The sequence below is a fragment of the Vicia villosa genome, linkage group LG3 (assembly GCF_029867415.1).
Source record: "Vicia villosa cultivar HV-30 ecotype Madison, WI linkage group LG3, Vvil1.0, whole genome shotgun sequence".
Taxonomy (NCBI): domain Eukaryota; kingdom Viridiplantae; phylum Streptophyta; class Magnoliopsida; order Fabales; family Fabaceae; genus Vicia; species Vicia villosa.
This window is the reverse complement of record NC_081182.1, coordinates 163,928,584-163,947,089: the sequence shown is the minus strand read 5'-3', so window position 1 is coordinate 163,947,089 and position 18,506 is coordinate 163,928,584. Positions and strand designations below refer to the sequence as shown.

At 34.8% G+C, this 18,506-nt stretch overlaps 1 protein-coding gene across 1 annotated transcript in view; it reads right to left on the bottom strand.

Moving 5' to 3' along the window:
• Positions 1-12,091, bottom strand: part of LOC131662557 (nudix hydrolase 3-like) — a 39,261-nt gene extending 27,170 nt beyond the window's left edge. Inside the window, exons 1-2 of the mRNA XM_058932372.1 lie at positions 11,916-12,091; positions 11,660-11,839 (exon numbers count right to left, since the gene is read on the bottom strand). Of these exons, the coding sequence (XP_058788355.1) occupies positions 11,660-11,839; positions 11,916-12,016 (281 nt within the window). The 5' untranslated portion in view covers positions 12,017-12,091. The remainder of the gene's footprint in view (positions 1-11,659; positions 11,840-11,915) is intronic.
• Between the last annotated feature and the right edge of the window lie 6,415 nt (positions 12,092-18,506).

Below are 18,506 nucleotides of genomic sequence, written 5' to 3'. Positions count from 1 at the left end.
GCTGCAGTTGTTTTTACCCTAAAGGTGTGGCGTCATTACTTGTATGGAGTTCATTTTGAAATGTTCAGCGACCACAAGAGTTTAAAGTACCTATTCGACCAGAAGGAGTTGAATATGCGTCAGAGGCGGTGGATGGAATACTTAAAGGATTATGATTTTGACTTGAAGTATCATCCAGGCAAAGCAAATAAAGTGGCGGATGCTTTGAGTCGGAAGGTGTTAAAGAGGGCCGAATTGATGATGTCAGAGTATGCATTATTGGAGAAATTTCGAGATCTCAACCTTCAATTTGTTTGGACCCAAAATGGAGTATTGATGGGGAACTTGAATGTTAATTCTACTTTGAGGAACGACATCCAACAAGCACAAGCGTCTGATACTAAGTTACAAGAGGTGTTGGTTCAACCAGGTTTTACTCGAGCTACTGATGGGGTGATTATGTTTAATCAGAGGATTTGTGTTCCGGATGATGCGTTATTAAAAAGAAGGATTTTGGATGAAGCTCACAAGGGTGCTTTCACTATACATCCGGGTTCTTCAAAAATGTACCAAGATTTGAAAGGGGATTATTGGTGGTCCGGAATGAAAAGAGATGTCGCAGTGTACGTATCAGAGTGTGCGGTGTGCCAACAAGTAAAGATTGAACATCAAAGGCCGGGTGGATTGTTACAACCACTAGAGATTCCAATATGGAAGTGGGATAGTATTTCAATGGATTTTGCGGTTAGTTTACCTCGTACTCAAGGTGGATATGATTCTATTTGGGTGATTGTAGATCGGTTGACGAAATCTGCACATTTCTTAGCCGTGAAGACTACTTACAAGGCAAGTCATCTTGCGCGGTTGTTTATCGCAGAGATTGTGAAGTTGCACGGTGTACCCTCTAGTATTGTGTCGGATAGAGATCCAAAGTTTACTTCAAGGTTTTGGAGAGCTTTTCAGCAAGCGATGGGATCTAAATTATGTTTGAGCACGTCGAACCACCCTCAAACGGATGGTCAGACGGAACGGACGATACAAACCCTGGAGGATATGTTAAGAGCGTGTGTGCTTGAAAGTAGAGGAAATTGGAAGGAACTTTTACCATTGATTGAATTTGCTTACAATAACAGTTATCATGCGAGTATCGGTATGGCACCTTATGAGGCATTATATGGGAGAAAATGTAGAACACCGTTGTGTTGGTCAGAAATTGGTGATGATAGAATTTTGGGACCCGAAATTATTCAAGAGACCACGGACAAGATTAGAATGATTCGTGAAAAGGTTAAACAAGCACAGGATCGTCAGAAGAGTTATGCGGATAACCGCAGGAGGCCTTTGGAGTTTATGGAAGGTGACCATGTATTTTTGAAAGTTACTCCGAGGTTGAGGTTGAAAGGACCGTTTAAGTCAAGGAAGTTAAGTCCGAGATACGTGGGACCGTATGAGGTTCTAGAGAGGATTGGTGAAGTAGCTTACCGTTTAGCCTTACCACCTTCTCTATCAGAAATGCATGATGTTTTCCACGTGTCTCAACTGAGGAAGTTTATTCCCGATCCTCTCCAGCCGGTGTTACCAAATGCAATTGAGATAGAATCAGATTTGACTTTTGAACCCTTACCGAGCCGTATCGTAGGAAGAGAGACTAAAGTGTTACGCAACAAGGAGATTCCTCTTGTCAAGGTTCAGTGGGATGTGACGCATCCGGGCGATGCTACATGGGAACTTGAATCGGAAATGCGGGATGCTTACCCTCACCTTTTCAGGTAATTCTTGAATTCGAGGACGAATTTCTATTTAAGTGGGGGAGGATGTAATACCCCGTATTAATTAAATGCTCTAATGTATTAACTGACACTGAGGTTTTATCAATTGATACGATAGAGATACTTTTGGACATTAAGTTAGTAGTGTTAACTTAAAGATATTTTCCTTATATCATTTCCTTTTGTTTTCTTCTTCATTCTACACCAAAAAGAGAAAGATAGAGAGAAGAAGTAGAGAGAAGGAAGAGCAAAGGAGAAAGAGGAGAAAAGCTTGGATCTTCACCATTTCTTCGCCGAATCAACTCATCTTCGACATCAACGACTCTTAATCGAGGTGGGTTCTAGTTAGAAACTTATAGTTTTGATTATGGATGAGAAATCATAAGTTTTGATTTAGGGTTTTGTATAGAGGAATTCTAGGTTTTGGACAAATTCATCAATGTTCATGAGCAAAGTGATTATAATCCATGAATAGATCACCTATAGTTTGTATCCATGCTTTAATCTGATTTGGAACAGGTTTGGATGGTTTTGAACCATGGAAGTTGTGGCTGAAACAGAACTGAGAACTGAGTTCTCGCGCGCTTCGCGGCGCGAACGGGGCTGCGCGGCGCGAACTATGCAGGTTTTAGGGGTTCTGCTTCTGCCTTCAGCACGCGGCGCGTACTGGGTGTCGCGGCGCGAACAGTTGGAAATCTTTAGAGCTTTGCTTCTGCCATAGGGTTCGCGGCGCGTAGATTAGTTAGCGACGCGAACAGTGTTAGAAATTATAGTGGTTTGCTTCTGCCATAGGGTTCGCGGCGCGACCTAGTTGTTGCGCGGCGCGAACTGAAGCTTCCTTAACCAATTTTTCTTAACTTAATGGAAATTGTTTCAAGCATAACTTTTGAACCATAACTCTGTTTTAATCACCGTTCGAAGTGATAGGAAGCTAGAAGCGTGTACTTCTAGTAGTATAGGTTTTGGGAACAAAGGGAGGATTATTTAATCGAGAATCGGGAAATTTCTTGAGTACTTGGGTTGGTTTTCGTTCGAATTCTTGAGAACGTTATGCTTTTTGTATGATGCTTGTGTACTCTTTAATTGTTACTGAGTTCTATTGCAGGTGGATTAGTATACCTTGTTATAAATGTTTATATCAAGAGGGTTGAATAACTTCATTGTTATGTGAATAAAGGATAAGTGAGGAAAAACTAGGAATTGTTAGGTTATGTAGCTTAACAAAGAAAACCTAGGATGAGACATTATATGGACATACGTGTTGGAATCTTATGATGAAAGGCTAACAGGCCTAGTGGTTTGCGGAAGCGATCACCCTTGTTGATGTATTAATCGGAACCGTAGTATTTTCTTTATTCTTTATTTTTCCTTTGAATGCTAACAGGCATTCACCGTGCAGAAAGGCACATAATCTTGGCAGGTTTGATTCCCGCTTTTGTGTACGAATGGAACCTACGGGTAGAGACTTGTGATGGTGTACGGGCCATGTGAAGTGACGATTCATGGGGAAAGGCTCATGAGTCCGAATCCATTTCGTATGTCAAGATTTTTCCAAAGGATTCATGACTCGTGCCACCTCCTAGACGTAGAAGGGGACGGGAATATGGGGATGCCTTGGTTTTGGTTTCCGATTAATAATCTTGTGTTGAGTTGTTGAACTCTAAGTATGATTCCATATAATGTTAGTGTGTGAACTCAAGGTCTAGTTCCTTGTCTTGATTGAGAGTGATAGGCTAGAACCTTGTAAAGCCGAGAGGATCCATAGGATAGGGAACTCACTGGGATTTTATATCTCACCCCATTATATATTGTTTCAGGTACTACAGGTTCCGCGAAGGGTAAGGAGAAAGAAGTTTGATTTCCTTATTCCTTGTTCTTTTTTTTGGATATGGCGAAGCTTCCGTTGTGGAATTCCTTTGAGATCATTGTTGATCTAGTTCTTAGCTTTTTATTTTGAACATCTTGTATGTATTATGCCATTGTGTAGAACCTTAGTATTTGGGCATTAATATGTATAATGTGTTGTCTAGGAACTTATTGGTATTTCAGTACCAAATACTTGGATTCATGTATACTTATATGATTTGATGCATGTATTTGTATATGGGTGTTACATGGACGCTTAGGAGCCAACCTGTATGAACAGTAATCAGTGTGAATAAGTATTGAGCATATCACTCTTATGACTAATAAGATCCTTAAGGAGTGAGGCTGGAAGAAGCTTAACAAGTGGTGATCTCGAAGAGATCGGTTCAGTATCTTGCTAATGTATCGATCAAGTATAAGTGGATAGTCATAGTATGACATCTAGAAAGTTCACTCACATACATAGCCTCGGAGGTAGATCCCTATGAGGTGTTCATAAAGTTAAGCTTGTAACTCGGATTGTATATGTGTAAGAATGAGATGTTCCTAAAGTTAAGCATGTAACTCGGATTGTATATTGTTAACCCACATTTAGTGAGTTAATACATGTCTATATTAGTAATTAGTTTAATGTTATTTTTATGTTTATTTATTTAATTGTCTGTTTATTTATTGTTTTAATCAAATTAGTGTGGAGTACATTAGATGCTCCCATTTGTTAGTTTAATGTTTATTTTGTGTGCAGAAGCTAGCAATTAGGCAAGCTGACTCACGACTGGGCAAGACAGTTGATGAGCTATGAGTGAGGAAGAAGAAATTATAAAGAAATACCAAACTCACTTGGAAGCTAGCAACAAGGGAATATGAAGGAGTACTGATGGGGGAAAAACTCACATGATGCTGAAAAAGATAGTGGAATGAATTCAAATTCAAGGTGGAAAGCAAGCAGCACTAGAAGATAAAATTCTGGTAAAAAAGAACTCTGCGTGCCACCTGCACCTGCTGCGTCAGACTGTCCATTTCGCCTTGTCCCCTCCCCTTGGTCGGTAGTATGAATATCCTCTTTGTCTTGCTTGAAACTTTGCTGATTGCATTGGGCTGGATGATATTCTTGGTCCTAGGCTCATGATCCGAGACAGAAGAAAAACCCTAATTATTTGTCCTATAAAAGGAGCTTGAAGCAACAATGGAAAGGATTCATCATTTTTTCTAATTTTACATATTTTCCTGAAGCGTGTTGCAGAAGAGTGTTGTCATTTTCTCTCCTCATCCATCTTTGTGCTTGCTGATGAACACTGGCGCGACTGGAGTTTCTTCTTGAAGACTTAGCCGTTTCAAGTTCTACTCTAAGTCTCTATTAGGTTGTTTTCTTTTGTGCATTTTCTTGTCTTAAGATGTTTCCTATAAGAACCATGTTCACTATTTGTACTCAACTCATTATGAGCTAAACTCCTTGTAGTTGAGTTATGTGAAGTTAATATTAATAGTGTGTTTATGTTATATGCTTGTGAGATTAAGGCATGCTTTACCATATGTTATAACTCCAACATCTATTTCTTTGATTAATTACCTTAGAGATAGGTATACGCTTGTTGTTGTGAGAGATCCAACATCAAGTGTATTTCATCAGTAAAAATGGTTGAAAGAATGTAATAGAGATATTTACTTGAATTAGTTACTTAGACGTAAGAAACTTCAATCGTTAAGGAAGATCAGAACTTTTAATAGACGTATACTAAGGTTACAAGTGGAACTTAGAGATTTGATTTCCTTGCCCTTTTATGCATGCTACTGATTATTATAGAGATACACCTTTAGATCCTTCTGACCTTGCATGTCACGACGTTACACATCATTAACACATGAGCACACTAAAAGTTATTAATGGATCATAGTTCAACTATCGTTATCTCAACACTCTTACACATGTTGTTCTCTGTGCCTATTTTAATTTATTATCAAAATTTTAGATCAAAAACTATCACCTATTGTTGTTTCTTTTCCTACTTATGCTTAAGGTGAAAGAATAGTTTTAATGCAAAGTCATATTTAAGTAGTAGCACTCCCTGTGGGTACGATACTCTTATACTTATTACTTGCTGCAATCAAAACATGTATAATTGCATGTGACACCTTTGAAAAGCATGAAAAGCAGACAAGTTTTTGGCACCATTGTCGGGACGTGATTTTTACTACATTTCTGATTTTGTAATTGATTTTATTTATTTTAATTTTAAGCATTTGTGTTTTTGGCATTCTACTGTAGTTTGGTGTCACGACAGGTGAAAGCTATTGCATGCCCAAATTGTCGCGCCCTATTCACAACGGATTTCCTAAACCTGAAAGAACATTCAGGGCGCTAAGCAGGCAAAGAAGCGCTAGACGTATCCCAGACGTATCCCTGAAGAATGATATCAAAGTTGTGATTCAACTAGCTTGTATGAAAACACCTTATGATATATTGTGATTGCGATATAATCACATGGTATTAAAATACTTGTGTGTATCCTGAGTTCGAGCCTCATATAAAGTAGTAACCAAGAAGGTAAATGATTATTTGTTGGATATCGTCCATATTTAGTGGATTCAGATTAAATGGTGATAAGTATTTCATGTTATGGGAAGCCTGTAATCCCGTGACCCAAATTTGGGGATTCGGATCGGCCGTGTGACATTCTCTGATAATGAGGAAAATCGTGACCCGTGTCCATAGTTCATGAATTCGGATCAGTCGGGGAGAAATTGTGTGAGGAAGCAGATATCCGTGACCCGTGTCCATAGTCCTAGACATAGGATCTGTCGAGAAAAAATTCTTTCTGTAAGAACAAGATTGTTTCTACATCTGGCCTAAAGTTTTGATGATAATTTTACATGTTATCTTAAAAAAAACAATTGTGTACTCTAATAGTTTCTGTTTAGTGTGTATCTTTTTCTAAATAGTTTCTGACTCTGGTAAGCAGGCGTGTGGCGTCATCAAATTCTGAACTCAACACTATGGAATAATACCTATGTGTGTTACAAAGATAGTCAAGATTTTGGGATGCTACTTCTGCAACGGTTCTAAGAAATGTTAGTACAAGAGCTTCTGATCTTGACTTTTACAAAGAAGCTTTGGAGGCATTCTATAGCTTTGCTTTTGTGTTGCATGTTCTAAAGATGCTGAAGACAAGGTTCTGCTGAACAAGTTCTGTTGATCTGAAGATATTGCTTTTGTTGTCCCATGTTGAAGATTTTGAAGACAAAGATTCTGCTGATTAGGTTCTGAATATCTGAAGACATCTCTTCTGAAAACCAAGTCAGATAAGGATCAACTAAACGTGTTAGGGTTGTTAAAAAGGTTGATCGGAATTATTATGGGTGATACCTTAGGGGACTATTGTTAGTCATAATTCTCAAGAAGATATTGGTTGCGGTCATCGTGGTTATCTGTAATCAGTTTGGTTATAATTGATTAAGTCCTTATTGAGAAGGAAAAATCACCTTGGCGGGTGAACTGAAGTAACTTCGTTAACTTTGAACCAGTATAAAAAAATTGTTTTTATCTATTTTTACTCACTTGTTAATTGTGTGCTTGAGTTGCCAAAAGTTTATATTTGTTGCAACCCATTTCAAACCCCCCTTTCTTGTGTTTATCGCACCTTCAGTTGGCATCAAATCTCTGGTTCTTATTTTATACACTTAACCGTGCCAGATAAAGATCCAGGCGAGGTTTAGAAACATTATGGTTGATCCATCACCACCATCACCGACACAAATTATCAATGAAAGAGAACACTACAACACTAAACCTCTAATCTTTGATTGAGAAAGATTTTATTATTGCAAATACATAATAGAAAGCTTCTTTCAGGGTTATGATGTGATCTATGGGATATGATAGTCGATGATTATGAACATCATGTTGATTCTAAAGGAAATAAGGTCGAAAGAAGAAGTATGAACGATCAACAAATGAAAGAGTATAAGAATCATCACAAATCTAGAACCATTATGCTGAATGCGATTTCTTATACTAGTAAAAAAAACAAATAGAGAAGCTGCCAAGTCTATATTTGACTCTTTGAGGATGACTCGCGAAGGTAACGCTCTATTCAAGGAGACCAAGTCTCTGGCCTTGATTCAGAAGTATAAAGCCTTCAAGATGGAGGATAATGAAACAGTTGAGATGATGTTCTCAAGGTTTCAGACCTTAGTTGCATCATTGAGAGTTCTGAACAAAGGATATTTAACGTTAGATCATGTGAAGAAAATTATCAGAAGCTTGCTATCCAAATGGAGGCTTATGGTAACTGCACTCAAACTTGCAAAGGATCTGAGCTACACTTCTCTAGAAGAACTGGTGAGTTCCTTGAGAAGTCATGAAATTGAGCTAGAATAGGATGAACCTCATAAAGAGAGGAAATTTTGTTGTGCTTAAATCGGTCAAAAGATCTTAGAAGTTCAAAGCTCTTCATGCTGAAGAGATCGAGGATTCGGAAGAAGATTATAATGAAGTCAAAGATGAGTTGTCTCTGTTTCCCAAAAGGGTTAAGCGTATCTGGAAGAGAAACCAAGGCAACAAGTTCTGAGGTACCAGAAGGACTAATGGTCGCTTCAAGTCTACTTCTGGGCAGAGGAAGTATAGTTGTAGAGAAATCATCTGCTATAAATGCAACGAGCCAGTACACCTCAAGTATGATTTCCCTGAACTCCGGAAGGACAAGTCCAAGAAGAAAGCACTCACGAGCAAGAAGAAAGGGTTGATGGCAACCTGGGATGAGTCTGACTCATCAGAGGATGGCTCAGAAGAAGAAAAGGCTAACATGGCCTTGATGGCTTATGTTGAAACTTCGGATGCCGATATCTCTCCAAATTGTGAAGAAAACTCAGAATCAGACGCTGAGGAGGTAATCTCCAACGAGGTATTTTCTGAACTTTCTCATTTATAATTATCTAATTCCTTAATTGAAATTCTAGAAAGACATGAGTTTTTCAAGATTAAATTCAAGGAACTTAAAAGGTCCAAAGAATCCATATCTTTTGAAAACAATAAGCTTAAGGAAGATTTCTTCATTTTAAATGAAGATTTTCTTTTTCTTAAAAATGGGAACTATGACCTCAAAGGCACGAGAACTCTTCAAGAAGCTTTTGAGAGTACTGATAATGTCATTAAGAAATATGACAAAACTTTTCAGAAGTTCCTAGCCAGAAGCATAGGGAGAAGCATGATGGCTTCTATGATTTATGGCGTGAGCAGAAATGGGAAAAATGGCGTTGGTTATAACTCCTATCACGAATCCAATTCTGATAAGGAAGATAAACCTATTACTCTTCATTCCCACTCTGTCTCTACTGGGTTTGTGCAGAAAGACAAAGGAAAAGAAAAAGAGAAATCTGATTATAAACCCAAGGCAAAACCTTCCCGTTTTAAATCTTGTAAGTATGATTATCCTGTTGTTAAATCTAAAGTTGTTAAGAACTATGGGAAAGCTAACAAGAAAGAACCCAAGAAGCTATGGGTTTCTAAGAAACAGATAATCTATGTTGTAGATATTCTTAGCAGTGCAGTTGAAACACATGTTATGGTACCTAGACTCTGACCGCTTGCAATACATGGGGGAAGAAAGCATATGTTCCAAAGCCTATAACTTAAGCCCGATTGCATTGTGGGTTTTGGAGTTGATCAAAGAGAAAAGATCATAAGCTCCAAGACAATGATGAAATAAGATATGAGATCATTCTTCCTTAAAATCTAGAATGGCTTCAAGTCAGAAGGATGACACTCTCTCTCTCTCTCTCTCTCTCTCTCTCTCTCTCTCTCTCTCTATATATATATATATATATATATATATATATATATATATATATATAACGTATCATATGAGAATGTCATTTTTATGTGATAATATGAAAATGAATCTGAACAATTAAATTTTAAAATAAATGGTGGATATTGTATGTCATCTTTTTTCTCTCTCCTCCATCATTTATTTTAATAATGGAAGAGAGAAAAAATAATAACACATAATCTATATTATTTATTTTAAAATCTAATAGCTCAGATTTATTATCATATTCTCACATAAAAATACATTCTCATATAGGGAACGTATAATGTCATAGGAATATATATATATATATATATATATATATATATATATATATATATATATATATATATATATATATATATATATATATATATATATATATGGGACGACTCAAATGAGAACACTTGGTTATTATGAGAAATGAGAACAATGAATCACGACCATTAAATTTTGATTTTGTTGATTTTAATGGACTAGAATGGTTTCTCTTTCCATGATCCTTAGTATTTATTATAAATCAACGTTGAAAGAGAAACCAATCCAATCAATTAAAATCAACAAAATCAAAATTTAATGGTCGTGATTCATTGTTCTCATTTCTCATAATAACCAAGTGTTCTCACTTGAGTCGTCCCCATATATATATATATATATATATATATATATATATATATATATATATATATATATATATATATATATATATATATATATATATATATATATATATATATATATGACACTAAAGTATCAAAGTTTAATTTGACACCAAATCTTAACCGTTAAAAGAATTGATCTAACGGTGATACTAGATAGCTTATTTTTTAGGAGAAAAATATGCTATGTATTTTTTTATTATTATTTTATTTCATTTAGTATCACCGTTAGATAATGTCTTTTAACGGTGATATATATATATATATATATATATATATATATATATATATATATATATATATATATATATATATATATATATTTCAAATATTTTATTTTTCTTTAGTTTCTATTATATGAAGTTGATTTATATTAAAATTAAAATATATAAAATATTTAATTTTTGTTTTTTAAATATTAGTGATATAATATATCAATTTTATTATTAACTGACTTTACATGGAATAACACAAGAGAACAATAAAAAAACAAATAAAAAATTATAGAAATTAAAACTAAATATAATATATTTGTTTGATAAATTATACCTTTTATTCATTATATGATTTATAATTTATTATATATATAATATTATGAACACTTCGATATTCTTGAATTTAGTTGAGTAACGGTATCCTCGTCCAATTAAATAATCTTGTTTAATATATATTCTTTTTAAAATCATATTGTTTAAAATAAATTAAATTTTTAAATTAGTTTTTATTAACATATTAATGTTCAACCAAAAGTCATAAATATCAAAAAAGAAATGTTACTAATAATATATCTCACATATTTATTTTTTACATTATCACGGTGGCCTGTGTATTCACGTGACAAGCATAAATTTTTAATCCTTAGGTTAATATAATCATAATAAATGTCATAAACATAATGAACAAGTTTGTTTCTTTTCATAAAAAGTAAAGAATTAAATGTGAAAGCAAACAACCAAGCATAGGTAAAAACTAAAAAGTCTCATATTACATAAGCGAGCGTGGGTCCAAGTGTCATAATATGAGTGGGTGCAAGATGTAAAAAATGATAATTATAGGTAGTAAAATTTAAGATCCAGGGGGTGCAAGTGAACCCCCTCAACGAAGGGTGGCTCCGCCCCTATATATATATATATATATATATATATATATATATATATATATATATATATATATATATATATATATATATATAAACTAATTTTAGAATTTGATTTTAAAATAATATTTTTTGTAAAATTTAAAATCCAAGATATAATATTGAAAAAAAGAAATAAATTAGTTAAAGTAATTTTATAGATATAATTCTGATAATAATAGATCTGACTGATTTTATCTTTAATAAAATAATTTGTTTTGAATTTATTAATGGAAATATCGGACAAATTTCTTCCTTAATAAGTTGTAGTTTGATTTGAATTTTTATAGAAATTATAATAAATAGTTTATAGATTCTTTTGATTCAATCATTGACAATCAAATATATAGTCACGTCATCTATCCTTTTTGCATGCGAATGCGACACAAACTGGGTGAAGTAAATTTCTATCAGAGAGAAATGAAAATTGAGTATTTGAAGTACCTAGCAGTGACGAGAGCGGAATCACCGGCAGAGATGTGATCGGCGCTAGAAATGTCCCAAAGATCAGGCCGTGAATCTTTGCGAGTAGCACGACGTTGGAGAAGTAACTGCTGTGTGCTCTCGGCGAAAATCCAAACGTGAACTGCGCGATGGTAATCTCCATCTCGGTGAACTTGTCCACTGAAATGCACACATTTGGTTTGTTATATAAGTTATGTTATGGGATAAATTTGTTGTGTGAGAGTGTGTTACTTGCCTGGGCTTGGTAATTCCTGTTTTGTCACCGGTTTTGTTGAGAATGTCGAAATGCTCTTGTTGTTGAGAATGTGAGTGTTGAATTTGAGATTCTTCTGCCATTGCGTTTGAGCTGAATGAGATGAGAGTGTCGTCGTCGTTGTACTCCAAACCAACTTATCATCAACTCAGATACAGCTGTCACAGCATGTCCACTTGTTAACTAGATAAACACGTGTAACACGAGTCCTATCGCAACATAAAGAATAATAATGGACCGCAAAAATAGAGAATAGCTTATCTCAGCCCATAAGTTTCTCACATTTGCATTGCCAAATTTATCGTTTTGTTTTTAAGGTGTATATGTAGAAGTCCTTTTTTTTTTTACATTAGATGTGTTCTGTAGATATATTTATAGAATTTTTTAAAAAATATTTTTTTAAATGTTTTTTAGTTTAAAATAATTTCGTAGATACATTTTCAGAAAAATTCAAATTTTAGAAAAGAAAATACTTCTAGAAGTGTATCTACGAAAGCAATGGACATAAATATAATTGCGCTGATGTCCAAAAATATCATGGCATGAATTGAGATATTCTCCAAATATATATACTCATAAATACACCTGCATGGTTTTTACTATTATTATTATTATTATTATTATTATTATTATTATTATTATTATTATTATTATTATTATTATTATATGAGAAGTATATATGATAAATTTTAATTCATTGAATAATTGTTGTAACTATTTATAATGAATTAGAAATTAAGTTAGGAATTAGGAATTAGAAATGAAATGTGAGGGAGCGACTTGTAGCTTGTTACAATGAATATGTACTTTTGAGGTGATGGAGATAGGCTTATCAGTAAAGTTAACACTCTAATACTTAAGTCATTGACAGAAATTAGAAATAATGTGCTAGTGAGAATGAATTTGAATATTTAAAATGACGTGTTTTACCTTTATATACCAATAGTGGTTAAAACTACTTGTGTTTGATACAATGTGTTATGCGAACAACTGTCAAATTATATTGAATATTGATTGATGTGCTGAAGAGATGAATGTCATGTTTCTGGTTAGAACGAAGGTCTACTTGTTCTACATACCTTTCAACTCGAGGTTCGCTCTTGGGCCTTTCTATGGATCTTGCAAACGGCCCAGAAAAATTTTCCTTCAAGCCTTTGTTCTATTCTATAGAATAAGAGATTTGCAATGTACATCTCTAGGCCATTTGTTTAATAAAAGTAAGTGAATGGTCTTTGTGGAATGTCATTAGCATTAGAAATTGGCTCATTAAAAGTCTCTATCTTGATTAACGATGTTTCACATGGAGATTCTGATTGTGTCCCTGTGTTTGATGGTAATGATGTCCCCTATCTCCTAGGATACTCGAGTGCTTCAAACAGTCCTCGATGAGATTTTGATCGTTGGTGGTGTGGTTTTCACTTTCTAATGTGGTAGATCGCATTGTTCACTATTGTGGAAATGCATATAAGAATTTCTTTGACTATTAATCATATTTTCTCATTATATGTGGACTTGAGAAAGTCTTATTCTTCTTCTTTGTTTGTGACTTCTTCCGTTGTTGCCAATTTTTCACATAGGCCTTCATCCTCGACTAGCTCGTGCCACTTTTTTTAGCATGTGAGCTCTTAATTTGCTTCTTTTAAGGTATGCCTAGATTTCACTTTCTTTCAAATTTGCTTTTTTCTGTTAGGTTTTCTAGAGAAGAAGATCATGGGGTTTAATGGAGGAGTTTGGTGTGAATTTAATGACTTATTTCGTATACTATCAGTAGGAACACTAGACTTGGCTATAAGCTTACCTCATGTTGTTATTTGTATTTACTTCTTTCATGTGTTAACATGATCCCTTATGATGAAAGACATCCAACTTGAAGTTCGGAGTTCCACAAAGGATAACTCATTAGTATAGGAGGATCAAGAGACATTGTATACTACCATTATTTTTGTTTGTGAGGGAGGCCTAGGCCATGCCTTCACGGCGGTGGGACCTTCTAAAGATTGAGGGGCGATTCTCCGTGAAGAGGATATGTAACAAATACAATGGGTGACTTTTCCCTTCATGAATGCATAATCTACTTGATAGGATTTCGCGTTCCCTTTAGTGATTTGAAGGTTAACATGTTTAATTATTTACTAATCACTCATTCGCAATCACTGAAGGTGAAGAAAACACAAGAAAGGGGGGTTTGAATAGGGTTTTCACTCTTTGACAGTTTCTCGCTTCTTATCATCATTATGTTAATTGATGCTTTATAAGAATAATGCGGAAGCATAAACAATAAAGCATAAGAGTAAAGAACACATGATATATCCTGGTTCACTTGAGAAACCCCAAAGCTAATCCAATCCACCCTTCCGAGGTCATTTCTCCTTGAGCACGAGGACTTAATCCACTATAACCAAACTGATTACAATTGCACGGGCAACCACGGTGACTAACATTGCACAGATAACCCTGTGACTAACAACCTTGCACGGGCAACAACCGGTGACAAACATTGCACAAAAAACCCTGTGACTAACAACCTTGCACGGATAACATCCGGTGACTAACACCCAATGACATGTTCATTGATCTGAGCTAACAGATATAACATTCATTTCCCCTTGTACAAACCACTATTTGTGACTAACACCCTTGCACTGGAAACCCTTATGATTGACTCCTACACAAGCCACCTCTTGTGACTGACCAACAATGAAATGTTTAGTGATCTGATCCACATATATAACATTCATTGACCTCTTTAGATTCCTAACCTTCACTCAGTCTCCTATGAGGATTTCCCACAATGACTGCAACCATTGACTTCTCGAACTTCTGACCTTCACTTGGCCTCTCAAGGTACTATCAAACAACTGTTTGAAGGAGTTCGTTTACAATAAAGTGCTTCTGTACAAACAAGAGTAAATTCAATAAAGTACGTAAGAAGATCCTAATACACACTAAGAATATTACATTGTATTGTAGCTTGATGTGTGGTATTCTTTTCTTCAAGTAGATTTTTACACACAACAACCCAAAGCTCTTGAGCTTCTAACGTCTTATTCTTCATAAGCTTCTGATAGCTTGGTTGAACTTGATAAACATCAGATGGAAGAACGTCTTCATCTTGGATTTTCTAAGAACATTTTGGATAAGAACCCATGTTCTCTTTTCTTCAATAATCATTTTAAATCACAATAATCATATTGTGGATTTTTCTTTGATACAGATCTATGATCATCTTGTAACTAACAACATAATGCAAGAGCCATACGGAGGCAGTTGTACTTGTTTTCGTTACAATGGTTGATGGGTTGGTTGTGTTCCAGTGACTGCCGCATTGATGCCAACACCAACAACATTTCACTTCAAATCATCTTCATTTTAAATAGCCAAGGGAAATAGACCCGTTGAAAAATAGTCGTTGAGAACCAGTTGGCTATGGATGAATAGTCGTTACACAATGATATTGAGTAGTACAGCCACAATTGTCCTTTTCCATAATTCACGCTAATGGAGAGGTAGTGGTATAAAGTGTTTATGTACTTTTTACTTTATCAGTGCTAACAGTAACATTTGTCTTCTCAATTTCAGAGGCTTCTGATGGTAGATATTTAAAGCATGAGTGGAAGAGAGACATCATATCATGATTAGGTCTTCAATCTTAAGAATTTGTCCACTTCGGAACCTTGTCGTAGAAGCTGCAGCCCTTATCTTGAGAATTCATTCTTTAGAGCTTCAAGTCTTCAGAACCGCGCCTTCATACTCTTCAGCACTTGGTCTTCAAAATTCTTTGTTATCAGAAACTAAATCTTCAGACTTTCAATCTTCAAAACCTCCAGTCTTCAGAATCATCAGCACTTGTTCCTTCAGAAGATTATACATTCAGAATCTCCACTGGCTTCCGAATTAGAATCACTTCTCTGAACATAATCTATAGGATCATTGCAACAAAAATATGAGATGTCCTAAGGTCTTTCCAATTGTGATCAGATACAGAAGCATACTTGCTTCTCCAAAACGTTTGCGGCTTGTGCTACACATAGTAACTCACGTATGATCTTTAGTATTCATCTTAATGGTGTCTGTTTAATCTGATAACTTTGATGAACACACATCAGAACACAAATAGTTGTTTTCACAAATACTCCATTGTTATCATCAAAACACAGAGACGTATTGCAGAACCAAATCTTGTTCTTACAATTACATATGATGAGTTGGGCTTACATTAAGGAACTGTAGTATTGTTGTGATTACAAGAAAGGTGTGTCATCCACTTCACTCTTCTTACATTTCTTCAAAGCTCAATGCACCTCTACTAATTCAGAGCAAGACCAGGGTCTGATATCTCTTAGGCAATGTACCATGATCGACACTTTTTGGTTACTCCCCTTAACAAGGTGGCTCATGCAAAGATATGCACCATAGATCATGGGCCGCCCAACCAAGTTCGAACAGGTTCTCAAAGTTCTAGCATTAGAGTCATTTCTTGGAGGATTCTAAATCATATGTTTTTGGAATGAATGATCTGTATCAAGATGATATTTACTTGAAAATGAAATTGTTGTTTTTTAGGGTCTGGGTTACGTCAATGTAGGTGTCCCCTCTGATGAAAGGACGAAGAAACAAGGAAAGTGATACATGGTGACACACTTACTAGTGTATGTCGACTCGAAAAAGGCTAGGCAAGTCAATTATTGTTCAATCATTTTGTGTTGTACCAAATTATTTTATTTTGTTGACACGTTTATGTAGAAGTATGTTTCAAAACCTTTGAGTGATGAAGAGAAAAAACATGTTTAGAGATTTCCAAAAATCAGAAAGTTGAAAAGAAGTCGGATTTGTGCGATTCAGGATATCAGATTTGGTCGGTTTGATTCGTAGATATGTTCACTAATATTAGAATATTTTATATTAATTAAGAGATATTTTAAGATATTAAGAGATACTCTAAGATACTCTAAATTAATATAAAATATATTATAATATATTTATAGCATTCTAAATTAAGAAAGATATTATAATATATTTATAATATTCTAAATTAATATACAATATCTTATAAAATATTTATAATATTTTTATTCTAACAAATAATGGGTTGTATTTTAGACACATTAAAAATTTGTTGGGTTTCAATAGTTATAAATATATGTCTCTATTATTTTTGTCTTTAAAACCTTCAAGACTTTACACCTCAGTATAGAGAGAAAGGTTAGGAATCCTCGGTAAACTTAGAGATGAAGGGGTTGAAATTTCTTTGAGTTCTTGGAATTTGTGAAACCTTTGGAGCTATCTAATGAGATTGGGAAACACTTCTAATTATTTTGGCATTGTGTCATTCATATATTAAGAGTTTGAGAGCTTGGAAAACACTTAGGTAGAAATAGGGTTTTGTTTGTGGTAACTCAAAAGGGTTTTTCTTATAACTCATTTGTAATATCTTGTAACAACTTTTGGAGGTATGGTGAATTTGAGAGCTCTCATCTCCCCCAAAGTAAATCGTTTGATCTATCTAGATAAACAAGTTTTTATGTTCCTATCTTTCATCTTCTTTTGACTTGTTATGCTATTTGTAACACCCCTTTTCTAACACCAAATATTACATATAAAATAACAGAGTAAGAAGAGTATATCAAAAGGGCGTTGCATTTCGTTTCAAAAACACTTGAAAACCAAAACAAAACATTCATGCATGCACATGATCATGTTTATAACACATTTGAAATCATTCGTGTTTCTCTAATATGCAAAACGCAACGGAATAATATTTCTCTAAAATATTTTCAATGAATATATCTCATACTATATCCATCTACCAAATCATGAAACATACTCAACTCATATATATATATACACACACACACACACACACACACATGTCATATGAATTCAACAACTAGGCTGCACACTATTTCAGATATAAAGCAGTAAACAGAGCGCCTGAACGGCGATTCAAACTACCTGCTTGGCAAAAAGGTAGGCTCCGATATAGAGCTCTTTGGTTAGGTTAGACCATCAGTGATAAAGCCTTCAACTTCAAGTATCCAAATATCTTAACAAATATAAGCAAGATAACAATATCCAAACATTGAAAACACGAATTCAAAACCCCCAGTGTTACATGATCAGAGCATTTGACTCACTACCTAATTAAAATGATAAAACCGAAAGACTCCTCGGCTAAATCCTCGTGCAATCATGCTACCCGTCAGAACCTGCACGATATCACAGTGAACATCATTTAAATAGAAGAGTGAGAATTCACATCATAATGAATACATAATATATGTACAATGATCATAGCATACCATAGCATAATCATTCATCACACTTCATAATTTGAACAAGTTTATAAGAATTTCATTAAACACAAATACAAGTTACCACACAAGCAAACACATTAACTGAAACATTCACATAAAACAATGTGACTCGAAATGCAATTAATGTGACTCATCCATGTGGTACCATCGTGAGTATCAAGCTCACCTCTCCCGATCGAAACCGTAGCCACGCTTCATATCTGGACAAGATCAAAGCCCTCAAAATATGAACATATAGTTCACCGCTTCCGAATCCACA